We start from the raw sequence: 19,173 nt of genomic DNA on the forward strand, positions 1-19,173 counted from the left end.
GGAGAGTTTGTTGCCTCCTCTCAAACAGGATAATTTCAACTATTCAAAGTACCAGCTAAGTTTTATAGAAGTTCGGATTATGGACAAGGGGTAATATATAATATGCCAGCTTCAGTACTCATTCAGTTTCCACGTTTCTGTTGAGTAAGTTATGCGCAGCTGTAGTTTCCAGATATCATTTGCAAATCAGACTTAAAGAAGCCATTCCCAGCAACTGTCCCAACAAGATGTAGGAAACGAACAAATACTATTTGCACCTGTGTTTGAAGAAGATTCTGCAATTTCTATAGTAAACTATTTTCCTGCTTCCCAAGGCCAAAGCAAGAACTTCACCAATATCTTTATTGGTATTCAACTGAATGACCATCTAATTAATAACATCATCAGCTATAAGACAACTGGCATCATTGTATGCTATAAACTCATTCAAACTGGTTTTATTGGGTGGAGTGTAGCATATGATTGATCTCTTTAGGAATAAGAACTGTAATATGTATTCAAGTCAATAACAATGTTACAAATTAAGACCTTTATAATTGCTATATATTCCAGCAGATTATTCCTCTGTGACCTACAAGAATGGTTCAGGGGATGAAGAACTTCAATTATGAAGATAGAAAAGAGAAGTTAGGATTTTTTTCTGTGGAAAGAGAAGGCTGAGAGGAGATTTGATAGAGGTATTCAAAATCATGAGGGATCTGGACAGAGCAGATAGGGAGAAACCATTCCCACTCATAAAATGATCAAGAGCAAGAAGGCACAGATTGAAAGTAATTAGCAAAAGAAGCAAATGTAATATTAAAAAAAGCTTTTTCACGCAGCATGTGGCTAAAATCTAGAATGTGTGTGGTGGAGACTGGTTCAATTGAAACATTCTAAAATGAATTAGACTGTTAATCTGAAAAGGAAAAATGTCCAGGATTATGGGGAGAATGACACTGTAAATTGCTCATTTGGACACCAGTGCAACATGATGCAGCAAATGGCCTCCTACTGTGCTCTTCTGTTTTCAAATCCTTCCGTGGCCTTGCCCACTCCTTATCTTTGCTATCTCCTCAATCACAAAACCCTCGGAGATATTTGCACAACTACAATTCTGGCCCCCTGAACATCCGGAGTTTTGATTTCTCCACCATTGGTGGTCCCACGTCATCAGCTGCCTGGACCCGAATCTCTGGAATTCCTTTCCTAAACCTTTCCACCTCAAACTCTGTCCTCCTTAAAACTTCCCTTTCCAACCAAGTTTTTTGGTGGTTTGCCTGATATTCCCATAAGTGACGCGGTGTTGAAATTTGCTTTGTAATGCTCTTGTGAAGCATGCTTTAGGTGTCTTATTGCATTAAAGGTGCTGTATAACTATGTTTTTCTAACCCAGTACATCACTAATTACAGAAGATCATGCTGTACAGTCATAATCCCTCACTATATTTCCATATACATCACTGTCTTTCTCATGCAGTTATGTGTTAATGTTGCTTGAGGGCTATTTTTATTACTATCCAAAAACCATCAACATTTTTGTGGACATAGCTGCATGAAAACCTTTTTACGTCGTCATCAGGCTAAGTGCCGATGTTAGTCCAAAGTGTTGTGGGTATCACTGCTACTTGTTTATGGAACTTTGTACTCCAGAAATACCAAGACATTTCTGCTGTGAATTCTGAGACTTTGTGACTGCTCAATTGCCTGAGTTTGTAAAATTTAGTAAAAACAACATAGCAGTAATACACAACCATTGCTATCACATCAAGGTATCTAAGAATTGTGTGGACACTTGGGTTGTAATGAACATTGTACAGTTTGTATTTAAACACTGGGACAAAAAGTAACAATGCAGAGATGCAAAATGTTAAAAAGCAAGACATTGGATCAATGAGTGAAGTTCTGGGTGAATGAAGAACAGAACTGGAAAAAAAACAAATAAATTAGCTTTTTAAGTCTATGGAAAAGAATATGGAAAGGATTTATTTGGAAGTAACTAAGGCCCAGATCTTCTGCAAAGCAGCAATCATCGCAGATTGCCGTTCCACTCAAAGGTTTCCACACCTAAAGGGAGCTCCACTTTTCTGTTGTGTCTTCTGAGCCTGGCTTCTCTAGAAATATGGAATGCAGCGTCCATTTTAGAACTCCATTGCAGCACTGCAGTAGTGTCAGGGGAAGACAAGACACATCCTCTTTTTATAGCAATAGCTGCTGTATGGTAAGTTTAAATGTCCAGTGTGAATGTTAGTGAATAGGTGAATGGATAAATGTTAATTAATGGATAAGGTGATGGGGTGGGTAGGGTGGGTGAGGTAAGTGGGTACGGTAATAGGTGGTTGAGGTTGTAAGTGGGTAGAATGGCAAGTGGGTGAGGTAGGAGGTGGATAGATAGTTCTAAGTCAGAGTCTGACTAATGATCTAAATTATTGCTGAAAAACCTACCAGAGATATTCCTACCTGCACCAAATTCCCAAGTACAATGTAGGGAATCATGAATGGTAAGAGAATAGTAGAAAAACAGATGTTTTTTTCGATGAACAATGAACATTGTCACTCAGAAGTATTTGGATGTACTTTGCTCAAATCACAAAATGTTAACATCCAGGTACAGCAAGAAATTAGGAAGACAAATAGTATGTTCGCCAATATTTCAAGAGAGTTGGGCTATTAGAGTAAAGAAGTCTTGTTGCAGTTATATAGAGCTCTGTTGAGATCATACCTAGAGTAGTGTACAATTTTGATTTCTTTACCTAAAGGAAGATATATTTTCCTTGGAGAGGTGCAATGAAGGTTCACTAGATTGATTTCTGGAATAAGAAAGGAGCAATCGAGTAGAATGGACTCATATTCTCTTACGTTTGAAGTATGGAACACTGATAATTCTTACAGAGCTTGACAGCGTAGACATTAAAGGCAGTTTCCCCTGCCTGAAAAGTCCAGAACTTTAGGTCATGGTCTGGGAATAAGGAGTCAGCCATTTAGGAATAATATATTTCTGTTGTGTTGTGAATCTTTGGAATCGTCTACCCCTAAGGGCTGTGAATGCTCAGTTGCGATGTTCAAGATAGAAATTGATAGATTTTTGGATCTTGAGGGAATTGAGGATAATAGAGATCGGGTAGAATGGTGGCGCAGTGGTTAGCACTGCTGCCTCACAGAGCTAGGGACCCGGGTTCGATTCCGGCGTCGGGTCACTGTGCGGAATTTGCACATTCTCTCTGTGTCTGTGTAGGTTTCCTCTGGGCGTTCAGGTTTCCTCCCACACTCCAAAGATGCGCGGGTTTGTTGATTGGCCATGCTAAATTGACCCTAATGTCAGGGGGATTAGCAGGGTAAATGTGTGGGGTTACAAGAATAGGGCCTGGGTGGGATTGTGATTGGTGCAGACTCAATGGGCCGAATGGCCTCCTTCTGCATTGTAGGAATTCTATAAAAGGTGGAGTTGATGTAAACAATCAAACGTGACCTTATTGAAGGGTGGAGCGGGCTCGAGAGGCTGTATAGCCTACTCCTCCTATTTCTTTTGTTTATTTAAATGCATTACTGGGCTAAATGTTGCTAGATTTGGTCATCTCAAGGTATGCCCTCTTGTGTAGACATTCTAAAAACCTTTGCCCTCAAGGTCGCCAGAAGTGCAAGCTGAAAATAAGGTAGTGAGGGCAACAGGATTTCTGGCATCTGGGTGAACAATGAAACAAACTGGGCATCTCTTTAACTAATAAACTAAAGGATGGAGAAATGAACAGTAGGAGGTCTGTAAACAATGATGAATTAGAGTTGGTAAATTCAAGCTCAAATCAAGTGCACAAAGTGAAAGAATGAGAGATCAGCTTAAAGAGAAAAAAAGATAAGTAGGAAAACAATGAAAAATTAGACATTTTTAAATCTTCTGAATCAACCTGAAGGAATGAGATTCCACACTTTCTCCCATGGTTCCTAAGAAAGAGAGCTTGATTGGCAGTTATTACATCATACTGGTACTTACACTAGTAATTACTGATTTAACTTTTTATTCATTCAAGGGATGTGGGCATTGCTGTTTAGGCCAGCATTCATTGCCCATCCCTAACTGTCCTTCAGAAGGTGGTGGTGAAGTGCCTTCTTGAACAACTGCAGTCTGTATGTCTATATACCAATAGTGCTATCAGGGAGGGAGTTCTAGATTTTGACTCGGTGACAGTGAAGAAATGGCAATATATTTCCAAGTTAGAATGGTGAGTGGCTTGGAGGAGAATTCCCAGATGGTGATGTTCCCATGCATCTGCTGCTGAATGCCCTTCTAGATGGTAGTGGTCGTGGGTTTGGAAGATGCTATCTCAGGAGACTTGTTGATTTCTTGCAGTGTATATTGTAAATGGTACACACTGCTGCTACAGTGCGTTGGTGGTGGAGGGAGTGAATGTTTGTGGATGTGGTGTCAATCAAGCGGGCTACTTTTTCCTAAATGGTGTCAAGCCTCTTGAGTTTTGTGGGAGCTGCACTCATCCATGCAAGTGGAGAGTATTCTATCACACTCTTGTGGATGGTGGACAATCTTTGGGGAGTCAGACGTGAGTTACTCCAAAACTGGATTTCGAGCCTCTGCCTGCTCTTGTAACCACAGCATTTATATGGCTGTTCTAGTTAGGTTTCTGGTCATTGTTAACCCTAGGATGTTGATATCTATGGTATGTTTAATGGGCAATTAACATGCAAATCCACCAACTTCACAAAACTCACTGCGAGAGGGGCTGTTTTTGTGAGGTTAGTGGTTGAAGAGCGCACGTCACCTTGCAAATTGTAGCAATTTTTGATTAGTGGGGCTATCTCTTCCTTACCACAAGTTGCTGATCAATTTACTAACTGATTACTGTGTGTAATCCAGACACATTTTAAGCAAAATATGAGCCAACATGTATGCAATCTATTTCAAAATTGCTGTCCTTTTTAACATAGATTCTATTGATGTTCTGTAATAGAATAACAGTTGGAAGTATTTTGTTGCCCTTCAAGAGTCCTTTTTAACTGGATTCTGTTGACTAAATAATAAATCCCTCTGAGGTTTTACATGGTATTATCATGTCAGTCCTTTAATGCATTCATAATGTTATCAGTATTCGTCTCATGTTTGAGTTTATCATCTACCATTGCAAGCACAAAATTATGAAATATTATAGTTCGGATACACCAGTATTTAGGCTTTGTAGCTTGTAGTTTTGGAGGCTACATTTTTAGATATTAAAATTTTCCATTTGTAAAATTCTAATTGTGATATATTTAATTATACTTAAAAGCAGCTGCTATTCTAACACAACATTGCATTTTCTTTTAGTAGGCCATATCTATAAAATAATATATAATTGCTTTTGATACAGGCAAAATACAAGATGTGATTCTAAAAGAAAGCCTTCAAAAGGAAGATGAAGTCCTGGTATCACTGGCTGGACTTAAACAGGTAAATATAACTGCATTTTTCTCTCTCTAACTCTGAAGCCTGATACTATTTTTCCTGAATGTGGCTAAAATCCTGTGTAGGTGTTTATACTATTTAACTTGGGAAAGAATCAGTGTTGCAATATCTCCATCAACAAAGGCTGAAAAACCACAAAGAAATATGGTCTGCTTAAGAACCTTGAGTCCTTGCATGGCCACGTGATCATCACATATACTTCTGTTTAAAATACCTAATTCAGAAGAACTAGGAGCAGGAGTAGGCCATCTGGCCCCTCAAGCCAGCTCCACCATTCAATAAGATCATGGCTGATCTTTTTGTGGACTCAGCTCCACTTACCTGCCGCTCACCATAACCCTTAATTCCTTTACTGTTCAAAAATGCATCTATCCTTGCCTTAAAAAGATTCAATGAGGTATCCTCAACTGCTTCACTGGGCAGGGAATTCCACAGATTCACAACCCTTTGTGTGAAGAAGTTCCTCCTCAACCCTCAGTCCTAAATCTGCTTCCCCTTATTTTGAGGCTATGCCTCTTAAGATCCTTTTTAATTCTTTTTAATACTTTTTAAAGTAAGGATCTTAATTCTTAAGATCCTTACTTTTTCCACCCATCTTCAGTGGTAATCTTGGTTTGTTGTTCAAAAACGTGGGAAATATTGTTTTGTTTATTAATTCTATAGGAGTTTCCAAAAGCTTGTTTCCAATTCTTGGTTTCCAATGCATGCTTTTTTGTTTTTTGCACCATGGTATCAACTTGCCAAAGTCTACCCAAATAAATGGGCTCAGTTGACTAATTCATATGCTTCTTTAGCCCTTTCATTAGTTTATTACCTGCAGAGAATGCCTCTGTTCCATCTCAAGACTGGCGTTCAACACCTGCTTACTTTATCTTCTAGGGGTTGGTTTAGACCAGTTTTGGATGGCTGGTTTGTGATGCAGAGCCACACCATCAGCCTGGGTTCAATTCGCATACCGGCTGAGGTTATTCATGAAAGCCTGCCTTCTCAACCTTGCCTGTCACCTGAGGTGTGGTGACCCTCAGCTTAAATCAGCTGACTTGGAAATATTTCACCTTTGTGAGATGGTGGGCGTGTTAGGGTACAGTGACTGGGGTCTGCCAGTGTTTGTGTAGTGACTGGAGTGCAGAAGATAACCTATGGTATTTGTTAAATGTGATGGAAGATTCCTAATTTTTATGTGTGTTTGGGGTCATGGGCATCAGGAAAGATGAGATCTGATAATATTGAGGATTCAGGCCCAGGAGCATATGGCCTAAGCCCCTGCTACCTGGTCTTGGGATGGCACTGCTTTTCTAGCCCACCAGCCTGAAATTGGTTTCCAAAGTATTCTGGACTGGAGACAACAGATATTTTCAGCAGTCCCTTTCCTTAAAATCACGTCTATATCAAACCATATTATCAATGAATGATTGACAATCAAGATAAACATCATGCATAAGTTCAAAGGTTGGACAATCTCACGGTATAAGAAGATTCATGTATTATTAATGTTCCAGTGGTAAATGTTACTTTCATATTTAATACAGTAGTGTACATGTCATAGTACTTTATTCCCGTACCCAAATGTTGTTCTTGTTGATTGTTCGAATGCAAAGCTGAAATTGAATAAGGAAGATTTGAAAGAGCACATACTTTCACAGCCCGCAGTGCTTTCAGTATTTTGTTTGGCTCGAGTTCCAGCATTTAAATATGTACTCTGATTTGCATCTCTCATTTAAAAGAATTGGTGAGAATGTGTTTTTTCTTTGAGGGTTGTCAGTCTTTGGAATTCTCTTTCACAGAGAGCATTGAAGGCTGGGTCATTGAATTTATTGAAGGTTGAGGTAGATAGGTTTTTGATCAAACTGGGAGTTAAGGGTTATGGAGGGTCGGCAGAAAAATGGAGCTAAGGCCTCTACCATTGCTGGCTGTGCCTTCAGTTGCCCAAGTCCTAAGCTCTGGAAATTCTTGACTAAATCCCTTTGCCTCTCTGCCTTGCTTTCCTCCTTTAAGCTGCTCCTTAAAACCTATCTATTTAGCTGAGCTTTTGAACATCTGTCTTAATATATCCTTACATGATGTGTATTTTTTTTAAATAAGCTCTTTGTCAACTACACCTACATTCCAGGAACAAATTTAAAAATGTGCCTTGGGGCATTTTGTAACATTAAAGGCTCTATATAAATACAAGTTATTATTGTTTTGTACTGCTTGTCTTTGTTTCTCTACTTTTACCATTCAATCGTTTAAGCTACCACATCATTTATTGCATGTGTATCATATGTGATATAATTAATTCTGCATTCCTGTTTTGAATATGCTGACTACACAATCATGCCATTCTGTCCACTTCTACTTTTGCGTAGAAGCATTTAAAGAATAGTTGATGGATGGCTGAGCTGTATAACTAATGTCATAGTTTCATAGACGTTTACAACACAGGAGACCATTCGGCCTATTGTGTCCAACAAAGGTCAACAAAGATCTGACTACACTCATTCCATTTTCCAGCGCTTGGTCCATCCCCCTGGAGGTTACGGCAGTGCAAGTGATTATCTAAATACTTCGTCAATGTTGCAAGAGTTTCTAATTCAACCACACTTTCAGGCAGAGAGTTCCAGACCCTCACCACTCTGAGTGAAAAAAATTCTCCTCAACTCCAATCTTAGCCTTCTATCACTTACCTTAAATCTATGCCCCCTGGTTATTGACCCCTCTCCTAATGGAAAAAGTGCCTTCCAATCCATTCTATCTATGCCTACGTAATAGAACATAGAAAAGCTACAGCACAAACAGGCCCTTCGGCCCACAAGTTGCGCTGGTCATGTCCCTACCTACCTAGGCTTATAGAAAGGCTTACCTATAACCCTCAATCCTATTAAGTCCCATGTACTCATCCACCTTGTAATCTTATACACCTCTTTCAGGCCCTCTCTCAAACTTCACTGCTTCAAGGAAAACAGTCCCAGCCTACTCAATCTTTCCTCATAGCTCAGACCCTCCATCTCAGGCAGCATCCTGGTAAATTTCCTCTGTACCCTCTCCAGTGTAATCACATCCTTCATGTAATGTGTCATTTTGCTCACTGCTGTAAATGTAATATTTATTTCAAGTTATTACTAATGCCACTAGGTTCATACTAGAAGATTTTGTTCCTAATGAATCACTTTTAGTTTTGCAAGATATATTAGCAAATTAATTTTATAGCATTAGTATGAATTGCTGATTTCTAATCACAGCTTAAAAGAAAGAATTTGCTCTCTATTTAATTGACTAAATTGACTCTATGTTTTTGTGACACAAATGTTGAATATGAAGCAAGCAAGGTAATATTTCATTAACCATTCAGAACCATGTGATGGTATTTTTACAAATACTTAAGTATTATAGTCATTCTCAGATGAAATAAGTGTTTATTGAAACACAAAGACGTGAACAAAAGGTGTCTTGTTTTTCCCTCTAAAAGAACAGTTCATTGTCATCCAAATGTGGATCATCTTGTAATGTTTATTTGTCATTGTGCTTATGTATAGTGTTAATGCAATGTGTTAGTTACAACAGTGTGCCTGTAACTGCACAGATTTCATCGTTATAACATTGGCATATTTGAACCCATTAGTGATGACTAAATATTAATCACAACAGATGAAATGGCTCGCATTCCATTCTAAAAGTAATGTACCACAATCACTAGCAAGGTCATACTTGTTTTTTACTTGTACAAATGCTGCCAAACATGGCTGAGGTCGTGTTATAGCAATAACAATTCCATTACACTTGGAAGGTACTTTGAGACAAAACCAGGTTTATTTTTAGTCTGTTACGCTATTGTTCACCCACTAAAGAGAACTGGATTACACGAGAATGAAAACCGCATGCCACTTGTCAAGCAGGGGACAGCAAAACACAATAGTTGAAAAACAAAATCTAAGTTCCAGAGCCATGTATTTCAAAAGCCATTCTGGGCAATTGGTAATTGTGTTGCATAAGTTCATAGCATTGGAAAATTTACAGTAGCTTACATATTTGACTTAAAACTATTTTTTTCAAGTATTTTCTTTTGTTAGTTTTTATTCTTTTGATGTTGCGGTGGTCAAACGCAGGTAGCTTCAGAAATAGTTACTTGATTGAATCAGTGCTGGATCCCACTTGGAAATGCTTGTACAGTATATGTGAAGGACACGCAGAGGTGATTGGGTGAGGGTGAGTGATGAGAAAGGAAGACAGACACATGGAGAAATAGAGAGAGCTTGGTGGCTGTCCAATACTAAATCAAGAGAGAGGTACAGGCACATGTAATTGATTTTGATCATCTTTATTGTGCCTCACCTTTTAACAATGAACTGGAAAGAAAATTAAAGAAAACACCACAGCTCACACCAGAAACTATCTCCACGTGTAGTCAGAGGAAATCCAGGAAACCAAAATCTTATAACTAAGAGCAATCTCACAATTTCACAAAATAGTGCAGATTGATAGTTTTGCTAACAAATACTAAGGTCGAAAACTGAAAATGAAATTTTATTTATAGATAATAACTAAATGTGGAAGGCAAGATTTGCTTAACAAAGAAGCTCTGGTTTATAATTCCAAAGTAGATTTAGAGGGGAATTTTACCATTTTGAGTCTAGTGTCGGATCTGGGCGTCAAATAGATCCGCGCCTGGAATCCTCTTTGCAGCGCGCCCATACGCGTTTTGCTGGCTCCGGTCCGATTCACGCTGTGGGCGGGGCTTAGCGCTGGCGGACCAATCGGAGCTCTGAACTGTGCATGCGCGGTTCGAAAAAAATCTGACAGCGTGCCCGGGCTCGAAACAAAAAGCAGAGAGCGGCTCTCTGACCTTCATCCTCTTGTCGGGGCGGGGTGTGTGACGTATCATCCCCTGGGGGCGGGGGGGGGGGGGGGGGGGGGCGAGGAGAGTCGGTGTGACGTCTCGTCCTCCGGCGGGGGGGAAGAGGGGGTGTGACGACTCATCCTCTGGGGGGGGGGGGTGTGACCGATCTTCCCGTTTGGGGGGGGGGGGGGTGACCAATCATCACGTCCACTCCAGCAGGAGGCATCGGCCGCAGACTGGCAGCTGACTCCCCCCCCCCCCCCCCCCCCCCCCCGACCAGAGGATGAGACATCACACCCCCTCCCCTCCTACACCCCCCCCCCCCCCCCCCCCCCAGGGATGAGACATCACACCACCACACCCCCCCCCCCCCAGGGGATGAGACGTCACGCCCCCTGTCCTCCCACCCACCCCTGGGGATGAGACGTCACGCCCCCTCTCCTCCCACCCACCCCAGGGGATGAGACGTCACGCCCCCTCTCCTCCTCCCGCCCCGACCAGAGGATGATCTGGGTCCCCTCCACCCAGAGGATGACCTGGGTCAGAGAGCCGTTGCAGTCTCTGACCCCGCTCTTCAGAAGCTGCAGTAGCGACTTTGGACTTTTATTCTGCAGGTCGGTAACAGCGCGGACGCGGATTGGGCCAGAAGACGGTAAAGTGGGATTTGGTGGTAGAGTTGGGTGCGCGTTCATTAAGTCAATTTAAACGCATACAAATGCATTTAAATCATCGGGCTGCCCGATTCGGGCGTGCGCCGGACCCGCGCCCGAATCAGGTGTCGGTAAAGGCGCGATCTGCTCGGATTTGGGTGCAGATCGCATTAAAGGCCTGACGCCCAACTTTACCGCAAAGTTTTGGTAAAATCAGGCCCTTAGTGTTGTGAAAAGACAAAATGGGGAAGTAAAAATGGCGGTTAGAAGGGCTTTTTTTTTAAAGGCTCGTAGGTAATAAATAATAAGGGCTCCTTTAAGCATGTAAAAAGTACAATATTAGTCAAGAGAGGGAAGGACAGCTCAAGGATGAAGAAGGAATTCTAATTTTCACAGATGAGGTTATGGAGGAGGTACTGGGCAAGATTTTGCTGTAGCAGAACATGTAACTGTTTTTGATTAGGCTTGTCCCTGCACCCTTCAGATGGAAAAACATCTGCCCACAAAGTTTTTGAAAATGGAAGCTGGTAATGGTGCAGTGAAGGAAACAAGACATCTGGGGCCTGAATATACAGAGCCACCAATAGACTATCTCCTTAACCAATGAGAATTAAGAATTAGGAAATAAACAGAGGATGGTGGATGAATTAAAGGAGGCGAATTTAATGGGCCAAAATAACAGTTAACCTAATGGCATTCACCTTTATGTGTACATAAGTGTTGCAGCAACTTCAGGAGGGAGCAGAGGTGCATTTAAATGCCAGCTGCAAAAGCTGCTGTCCTAATTGTGCTGCTCCACTGTTAGCTTCGAGAAAATAACATCTTCTTGACTGCCTTATCATTGAGATGTATTGGATGGCATGAGGTTGCTATGGTTGCTTGGTACTTATGAACTAAATTCACGACAAATAGTTGAGACTAGTCATTACAAGCCTAAGAAGCCCTTTAATGGCATCATTGTAACTTCTAACTATTAGAGTTATTGATTATTAGATGTCAATTTTTTGAGAACATTATTTTTTTATTTTTTTCTCTCTCAATCCATGTTTCTTTCCCACTCTTTCTTTCTGCAACTGATTCAACATTGAATTCTCTCACTAATTTACCCTTCCTCTCATTCCTTCCACTGTTTATTTCTCAATCCTTGAATCTGATTGGTTATGAAATATTCTGTTACTTTCCTTATTCACTGAGGTCCAAGATGCTCGGTTTCTCTCAATATGTGTATCAGCATGCATTTCAGGACAAATGATGGAAGATATCCTAAATAAATATTTCTCATCGGTATTTATTGTTAAGAAAGGCATGGATGTTAGGGAACTTGGGGAAATAAATAGTGACATCTTGAGGAGTGTACATATTATAGAGAAGGAGGTGCTGGAAGTCTTGAAGCGTATCAAGGTAGGTAAATCCCCAGGACCTGATTAAATGGATCCCAGGACGTTGTGGGAGGCTAGGGAGGAAATTGTGGGTCATCAACAGCCACAGATGAGGTGCCTGGAGATTGGAGGGTGGCAAATGTTGTGCCTTTGTTTAAGAAGGGCTGCCGGGAAAAGCCTGGGAACTACAGATCAGTGAGCCTAATGTCTGTAACGGGTAAGTTGTTAGAAAGTATTCTGAGAGACAGGATCTACAGGCATTTAGAGAGGCAAACATTGATTAGGGACAGTCAGCTAGGCCTTTTGAGTGGAAAATCATGTCTCACGAATTTGATTGAGTTTTTTGAAGGGGTAACCAAGAAGGTAGATGAGGGCAGTGCAGTCAACGTTGTCTACATGGATTTTAGCAAGACCTCTGACAAGGTACCGCATGGTAGGTTGTTGCATAAGGTTAAATCTCACGGGATCAGAATCTCACGGGATTAGGCAGAGCAGGCTCAAGGGGCCAAATGGCCTACTCCTGCTCCTAGTTCTTTTCTTCTTGATCCAGGGTGAGGTAGCCAATTGGATATAAAATTGGCTTGATGACAGATGACTGAGGGTGGTTGTAGAAGTGCTGTTTTTCAAACTGGAGGCTTGTGACCTTGCGGTGTGCCTCAGGGGTCGGTGCTGGGTCCACTGTTATTTGTTATTTATATTAATGAGTTGGATGAGAATTTATGGGGCATGGTTAGTAAGTTCGCAGATGACACCAAGATTGGTGGCATAGTGGACAGTGAAGAAGTTTACATAGGATTGCAACGTGATCTTGATCAATTCGGCCAGTGGGCCAATGAATGGCGGATAGCGTTTAATTTAGATAAATGTGAGGTGATGCATTTTGGTAGATCGAATCGGGGCAGGACCTACTCAGTTAATGGTAGGGTGTTGGGAGAGATATAGAACAAAGAGATCTAGGAGCACAGGTTCATAGTTCCTTGAAAGTGGAGTCATGGGTAGATAGGGTGGTGAAGAAGGCATTCGGCGTGCTTGGTTTCTTAGGAATCTTAGAAAGCCTACAGCACAGAAAGAGGCCATTCGGCCCATCGAGTCTGCACCGACCACAATCCCACCCAGACCCTACCCCCATATCCCAACATATTTTACCCACTAATCCCTCTAACCTATGCATCTCAGGACACTAAGGGCATGGTAGAACATTGAATACAGGAGTTGGGACGTCTTGTTGAAGTCGTACAAGACATTAATAAGGCCTCAGTTGGAATACCGTGTGCAACTCTGGTCACTCTATTATAGAAATGATATTATTAAACTAGAAAGAGTGCAGAAAAGATTTACTAGGATGCTACTGGGACTTGATGGTTTGACTTATAAGGAGAGGTTGGATAGACTGGGACATTTTTCCCCCTGGAGTGTAGGAAGTTTAGGGGTGATTTTATAGAGGTCTATAAAATAATGAGACGCATAGATGAGGTAGATAGTCAACATCTTTTCCCAAAGATAGGGGAATATAAAACTAGAGGGTATAGGTTTAAGGTGAGAGGGGAGAGATACAAAAGGGTCCAGAAAGGCAATTTTTTCACTCAGAGGGTGGCGAGTGTCTGGAATGAGCTGGCAGAGGCAGTAGTGGAGGCGGGTACAATTTTGTCTTTTAAAAAGTGTTTAGACAGTTACATGGCTAAGATGGGTATAGAGGAATATGGGCCAAATGCCGGGAATTGGGCCTAGTTTAGTGGTAAAAACTGGGTGGCATGGACATGTTGGGCCGAAGGGCCTGTTTCCATGCTGTAAACCTCTATGTATTTTGTTAATCCCTCTGATAGTAAAATAGAACGAGTTAAACTAAATGAGATGAGACTTGATAGTAATCAGTAAGCTGTTTCCTCCACAGTAGAGTCAAAATGCAGAGCAACATTTGCAAGCTGTTTCACTCATTTCCATCTTCTCTACACACTACGCTCAGTGTAATTTAAACAGAATGAATCCTCAGCAAAAAAAATTGGACCTTTGCTCATATGGAAAATAAACATCAACATAAACAGGTTGGGGCAAGATCTGTCCAACATCCAGTTTCTCCTTGTGTTTTCCTGGTTTTCTTACTGTAAGAAGTTTAACAACACCAGGTTAAAGTCCAACAGGTTTATTTGGTAGCAAATGCCACTAGCTTTCGGAGCACTGACCCTTCGTCAGGTGGAGTGGAGATCTGCTTTCAAGCAGGACATACAGAGACACAAACTCAATTTACAGAATAATGATTGCAATGCAGCCTTTACAGATAATCAAGTCTTAAAGGTACAAACAATGTGAGTGGAGAGAGCATTAGGCACAGGTTAAAGAGATGTGTATTGTCTCCTGACAGGACAGCCAGTGAGATTCTGCAAGTCCAGACAAGCTGTGGGGGTTACAGATAGTGTGACATGAACCCAAGATCCTGGTTCAGGCCGTCCTCATGTGTGCGGAACTTGGCTATCAGTTTCTGCTCAGCGACTCTGCGCTGTCGTGTGTCGTGAAGGCCACCTTGGAGAACGCTTAAGCGAAGATCAGAGGCCAAATGCCTGTGACTGCTGAAGTGCTCCCCCACAGGAAGAGAACAGTTTTGCCTGGTGATTGTCGAGCAGTGTTCATTCATCCGTTGTCGTAGAGTCTGCATGGTTTCCCCAATGTTCCATGCCTCGGGACATCCTTTCCTGCAGTGTGTTGCACCTTAACCATCCCATTCTTACTGCTGTTCTATTGTTTGATCTGATTTTTTCCACATATAAATATGTTTTTTGTCATTACCTTCACCTTGGGCTCATCTTCTTCCTTATCACTTTTCAATGTGAACCTAATTAGATTGTTATCACTATACTCCTACTTTCAGTTTGTTTACTTGTTTTGCTTTGTCCTTTGCCTTTCTAGAAATATCTAGTCTGCAAATTTCTACTGCTTGGCACACGAGATTCAGTGCAATGGTTGTTGTCTTGAAATCAAAATGATGTCAGCACCATGCACACACACTCTGGCTCAGGCTCTGCCAAACAGTGCTGGGAACATGCTCCCAAAGTGTGGAGAATTGGCAGATTGTGAAGTCACTCAGCATGTAATGTTGAGCAGTTGAGAGGGGTGTCATTTTGAAACTTGATGCTACACCTAACACCCTCTCTTAGCCTCACATTCAACAGCAGGAAGGTCCTCTCCAACAATGTCATTTAAAGGGGTAATTAACGACTTTCGGGTTAGTTGTCAATTGATTTCTAATGTGTGTGGGTGAGTTTGTGGAAGTATTTGGTGGTTTGCACTCTTGCTTGCAGTTACTGAAGTCTCCAGGGCATTATGTAGCAGGTACTGAAGGAATATTTGTTTGTTTTGAGGCTTCTGCTCAGAACAGTTGTTCCCACACATGGACACAATAGCTTCTATCCCTCTTTGCCTGCAGCATGTGAGGAGAATGAACAGAGGCAATACAGAGGCCAACAAGCTGCTGGAAACCTGTGAAAGGCTCTCTCTTGGCAGGTAGCCATACCTACCCCAGGACGTCAGGGAACAACTTTCTGAACTCAAACTCAGTAAGAAAGTGTGTATGATATCTCTCTTTCAAATGGAGGAAACTACAGATGGGCTTGCAGGACGACTTTAAAGCAGCTCCATGGGCATGGTGGCAGTGGGAAAGAGGAGAGGGCCGTGTAACTTCAGTATGTGTTCAGATGTTATTGCATGCTCATGCTGCAAGGGAAGTTGAAACATCAGACACTGCACCATAGTTGGATCAACAAGCGTGCAAACAGAATTGGTCACCAATTCCACGCTGGAAGGATGGACCTCAAGCTCTTTGCAAAGGCGTTGGCAAAGTTGATGTTGTACATCACCATGTTCCTTGACGGTAACCATAGACTTTCAGACAGGCCTACCGAAGCATTTCCATGTACGTACGCATCAACATTCTTCTCTAAACTACCCCATCTGAGTCCTCATTGGAGTTCTCAGCATAGCTGACAGCCTTGTTGTCTGGCGGGCTTATATCAGCACTATCTTTTCCTTCTGTCCACCTGCAGGGCACTAGTCCCAGTGACTCACCATGTGCAAGCTCCACCTCTAAGCTTTCCTCTAAAGTACATGCAGTCTCAGTATATGAGGTCCGTGGTGGGGAAGTTGTTGGAGAGGATTCTTAGAGACAGGATGTGTGCACATTTAGAACGGAACAACCTCATTAGTGACAGACAGCATGGTTTTGTAAGAGGGAGGTCGTGCCTTACAAATTTGGTGGAGTTTTTTGAGGAAGTGACAAAAACGGTTGACAAAGGAAGGGCCGTGGATGTTGTCTATATGGATTTCAGTAAGGCATTTGACAAAGTCCCTCATGGCAGGTTGGTTAAGAAGGTTAAGGCTCATGGGATACAAGAAGGGGTGGCTAGATGGGTAGAAACCTGGCTTGGCCACAGGAGACAGAGGGTAACAGTCGAAGGGTCTTTTTCCAGCTGGAGGTCTGTGACCAGTGGTGTTCCGCAGGGCTCTGTACTGGGACCTCTGCTATTTGTGATATATATAAATGATTTGGAAGAAGGTGTAACTGGTGTTATCAGCAAGTTTGCGGATGACACGAAGATGGCTGGACTTGCGGATAGCGATGAACATTGTCGGGCAATACAGCAGGATATAGATAGGCTGGAAAATTGGGCGGAGAAATGGCAGATGGAATTTAATCCAGATAAATGCGAAGTGCTGCATTTTGGAAGAACTAATGTCGGGGGGAGTTATACAATAAATGGCAGAGCCATCAAGAGTATAGAAACACAGAGGGACCTAGGTGTGCAAGTCCACAAATCCTTGAAGGTGGCAGCACAGGTGGAGAAGGTGGTGAAGAAGGCATATGGTATGCTTGCCTTTATAGGACAGGGTATAGAGTATAAAAGCTGGAGTCTGATGTTGCAGCTGTATAGAACGCTGGTTAGGCTACATTTGGAGTACTGCGTCCAGTTCTGGTCGCCGCACTACCAGAAGGACATGGAGGCTTTAGAGAGAGTGCAGAGAAGGTTTACCAGGACGTTGCCTGGTATGGAGGGTCTTAGCTATGAGGAGAGATTGGGTAAACTGGGCTTGTTCTCCCTGGAAAGACGGAGCATGAGGGGAGACCTAATAGAGGTGTACAAAATTGTGAAGGGTATAGATAAGGTGAACAGTGGGAAGCTTTTTCCCAGGTCGGAGGTGACGTTCACGAGGGGTCACGGGCTCAAGGTGAGAGGGGCGAGGTATAACTCGGATATCAGAGGAACGTTTTTACACAGAGAGTGGTGGGGGCCTGGAATGCGCTGCCAAGTAGGGTGGTGGAGGCAGACACGCTGGCATCGTTTAAGACTTACCTGGATAGTCACATGAGCAGTCTGGGAATGGAGGGATACAAACGAATGGTCTAGTTGGACCAATGAGCGGCACAGGCTTGGAGGGCCGAAGGGCCTGTTTCCTGTGCTCTACTGTTCTTTGTTCTTTAAGCTGGTAGCTGTGAGTGAGATGGAGTGGTGTTTCTTCTTCTTCACCAGTCCCTTCTTTCTCTTCCACTTCCTGGTCCTGCAATCTTTGGCCAGGTTGCAGTTCTTGGGTATCTGAAAGGAGAACTCCACAAGGGTCGGGTCATGGTGAGAGAATGGGTAAAACAAGAGGTACAAGCTTACACCATATGCAGCTTATAAATTAGAAGAGATTATGGCAATGAGGGGTCAGCAGGGTATGAGGAGGAGGTTAGATATGAGCAAACAGTCATCCTCAATAGTTTCAGAACTGCCAATATCCAACACCTCAGTCATAATTGGTCCAATGATATTGAGAACTTTCTTCTCCATTGGGGTAAGAACATGTGCTTGTTCCCAATTGAATTAGGTGCTGCTCATTGTGAGTGTTCATGATTTAGTCTTGCAAGTAAGAGAGCAAAGTTGGTCTGTGAGTATGATGCAGTCTACTTGGGTGATTTGCCTGTCATGGTTGAATAGTTGGCAGGTTGTGAAAGCTATGAGATGTGGCTACGAGGCTAAAGCAGTATGTGGGGAAGGTTAATGTGAGGTATGAGCCGTGGTTCAAAGAGACTGTGATAGGTGAGTTCTTTTCCAGGATGAGAGTCATTTTCCCTTGCTGAACTAAACACCTTTACTTTCCTACCACAGCTTACAGGTTTTTAAAACACAAACTTAGCTTCCACTGATATCTCCTCTTTTTTCCCTGCTATTGGTGATGCCCTATACTAGAACAACAGCCCCAAAGTGACCTTTCTCAGTTTAAAAGAAGATGGAGAGGATGGTGTTGAACATTTATCTTGGCTCATAAGATGATAACTGTTGCAGATTCCAAAATCAGATGTTTGGCATAATTGCATTTTTTTTCCTACTTCTCAATTAACATCATTATTTCAAGATAAGTTGAAATTGAGTGATATATGTACCTATTGCTTTGTATGTGACTGATGAGGAAAAAAAGTGTGTGTATGTGTGTGTGTATATATATATATATATATATATCTTTTAAAATCAAAATCATTCATATGTATTTACAAACAGTATTGTTTGCTTTGGAATTCTTGCTTAGCTTTGATTTCTTAGAAAAATTACCATTTATTGTCTTAATTACAAACAGATTAAAGACATTCTGAAAGGATCTCTGCGCTTTAACCAGAGTCAGCTGGAAGCAGAGGAAAATGAAGAGATTACAATAGCAGATAACCATTACTGTTCCAACAGTCGAGGAGAAGTTGCAGAAGGTGAGAGCAACAAGTTGCGGATTGCTGACAGGGAGATGCAGGCCACTGTGAAAAGAGAAGAGGTAACTTCATTCAAATATCCACATCACCTAAATAACTAAACATTAGAAGGTGCTACATATGAATGTTGTAAGATAAATTCAGCTTCAGTTCTGTGTTCAAAATGCAAATGA

General features: G+C 41.9%; 1 protein-coding gene across 7 annotated transcripts in view; it reads left to right on the forward strand.

The window, feature by feature from the left end:
• tbc1d5 (TBC1 domain family, member 5) overlaps positions 1 to 19,173 on the forward strand; it is a 494,311-nt gene that overhangs the window by 464,373 nt on the left and 10,765 nt on the right. For all 7 annotated transcript variants that reach the window (XM_078235915.1, XM_078235905.1, XM_078235953.1 and 4 more), the window contains 2 exons: positions 5,337 to 5,416; positions 18,877 to 19,062. In XM_078235915.1, the coding sequence (XP_078092041.1) occupies positions 5,337 to 5,416; positions 18,877 to 19,062 (266 nt within the window). The remainder of the gene's footprint in view (positions 1 to 5,336; positions 5,417 to 18,876; positions 19,063 to 19,173) is intronic.

Source organism: Mustelus asterias, chromosome 2, assembly GCF_964213995.1.
Source record: "Mustelus asterias chromosome 2, sMusAst1.hap1.1, whole genome shotgun sequence".
In the NCBI taxonomy this organism is placed as follows: Eukaryota; Metazoa; Chordata; class Chondrichthyes; order Carcharhiniformes; family Triakidae; genus Mustelus; species Mustelus asterias.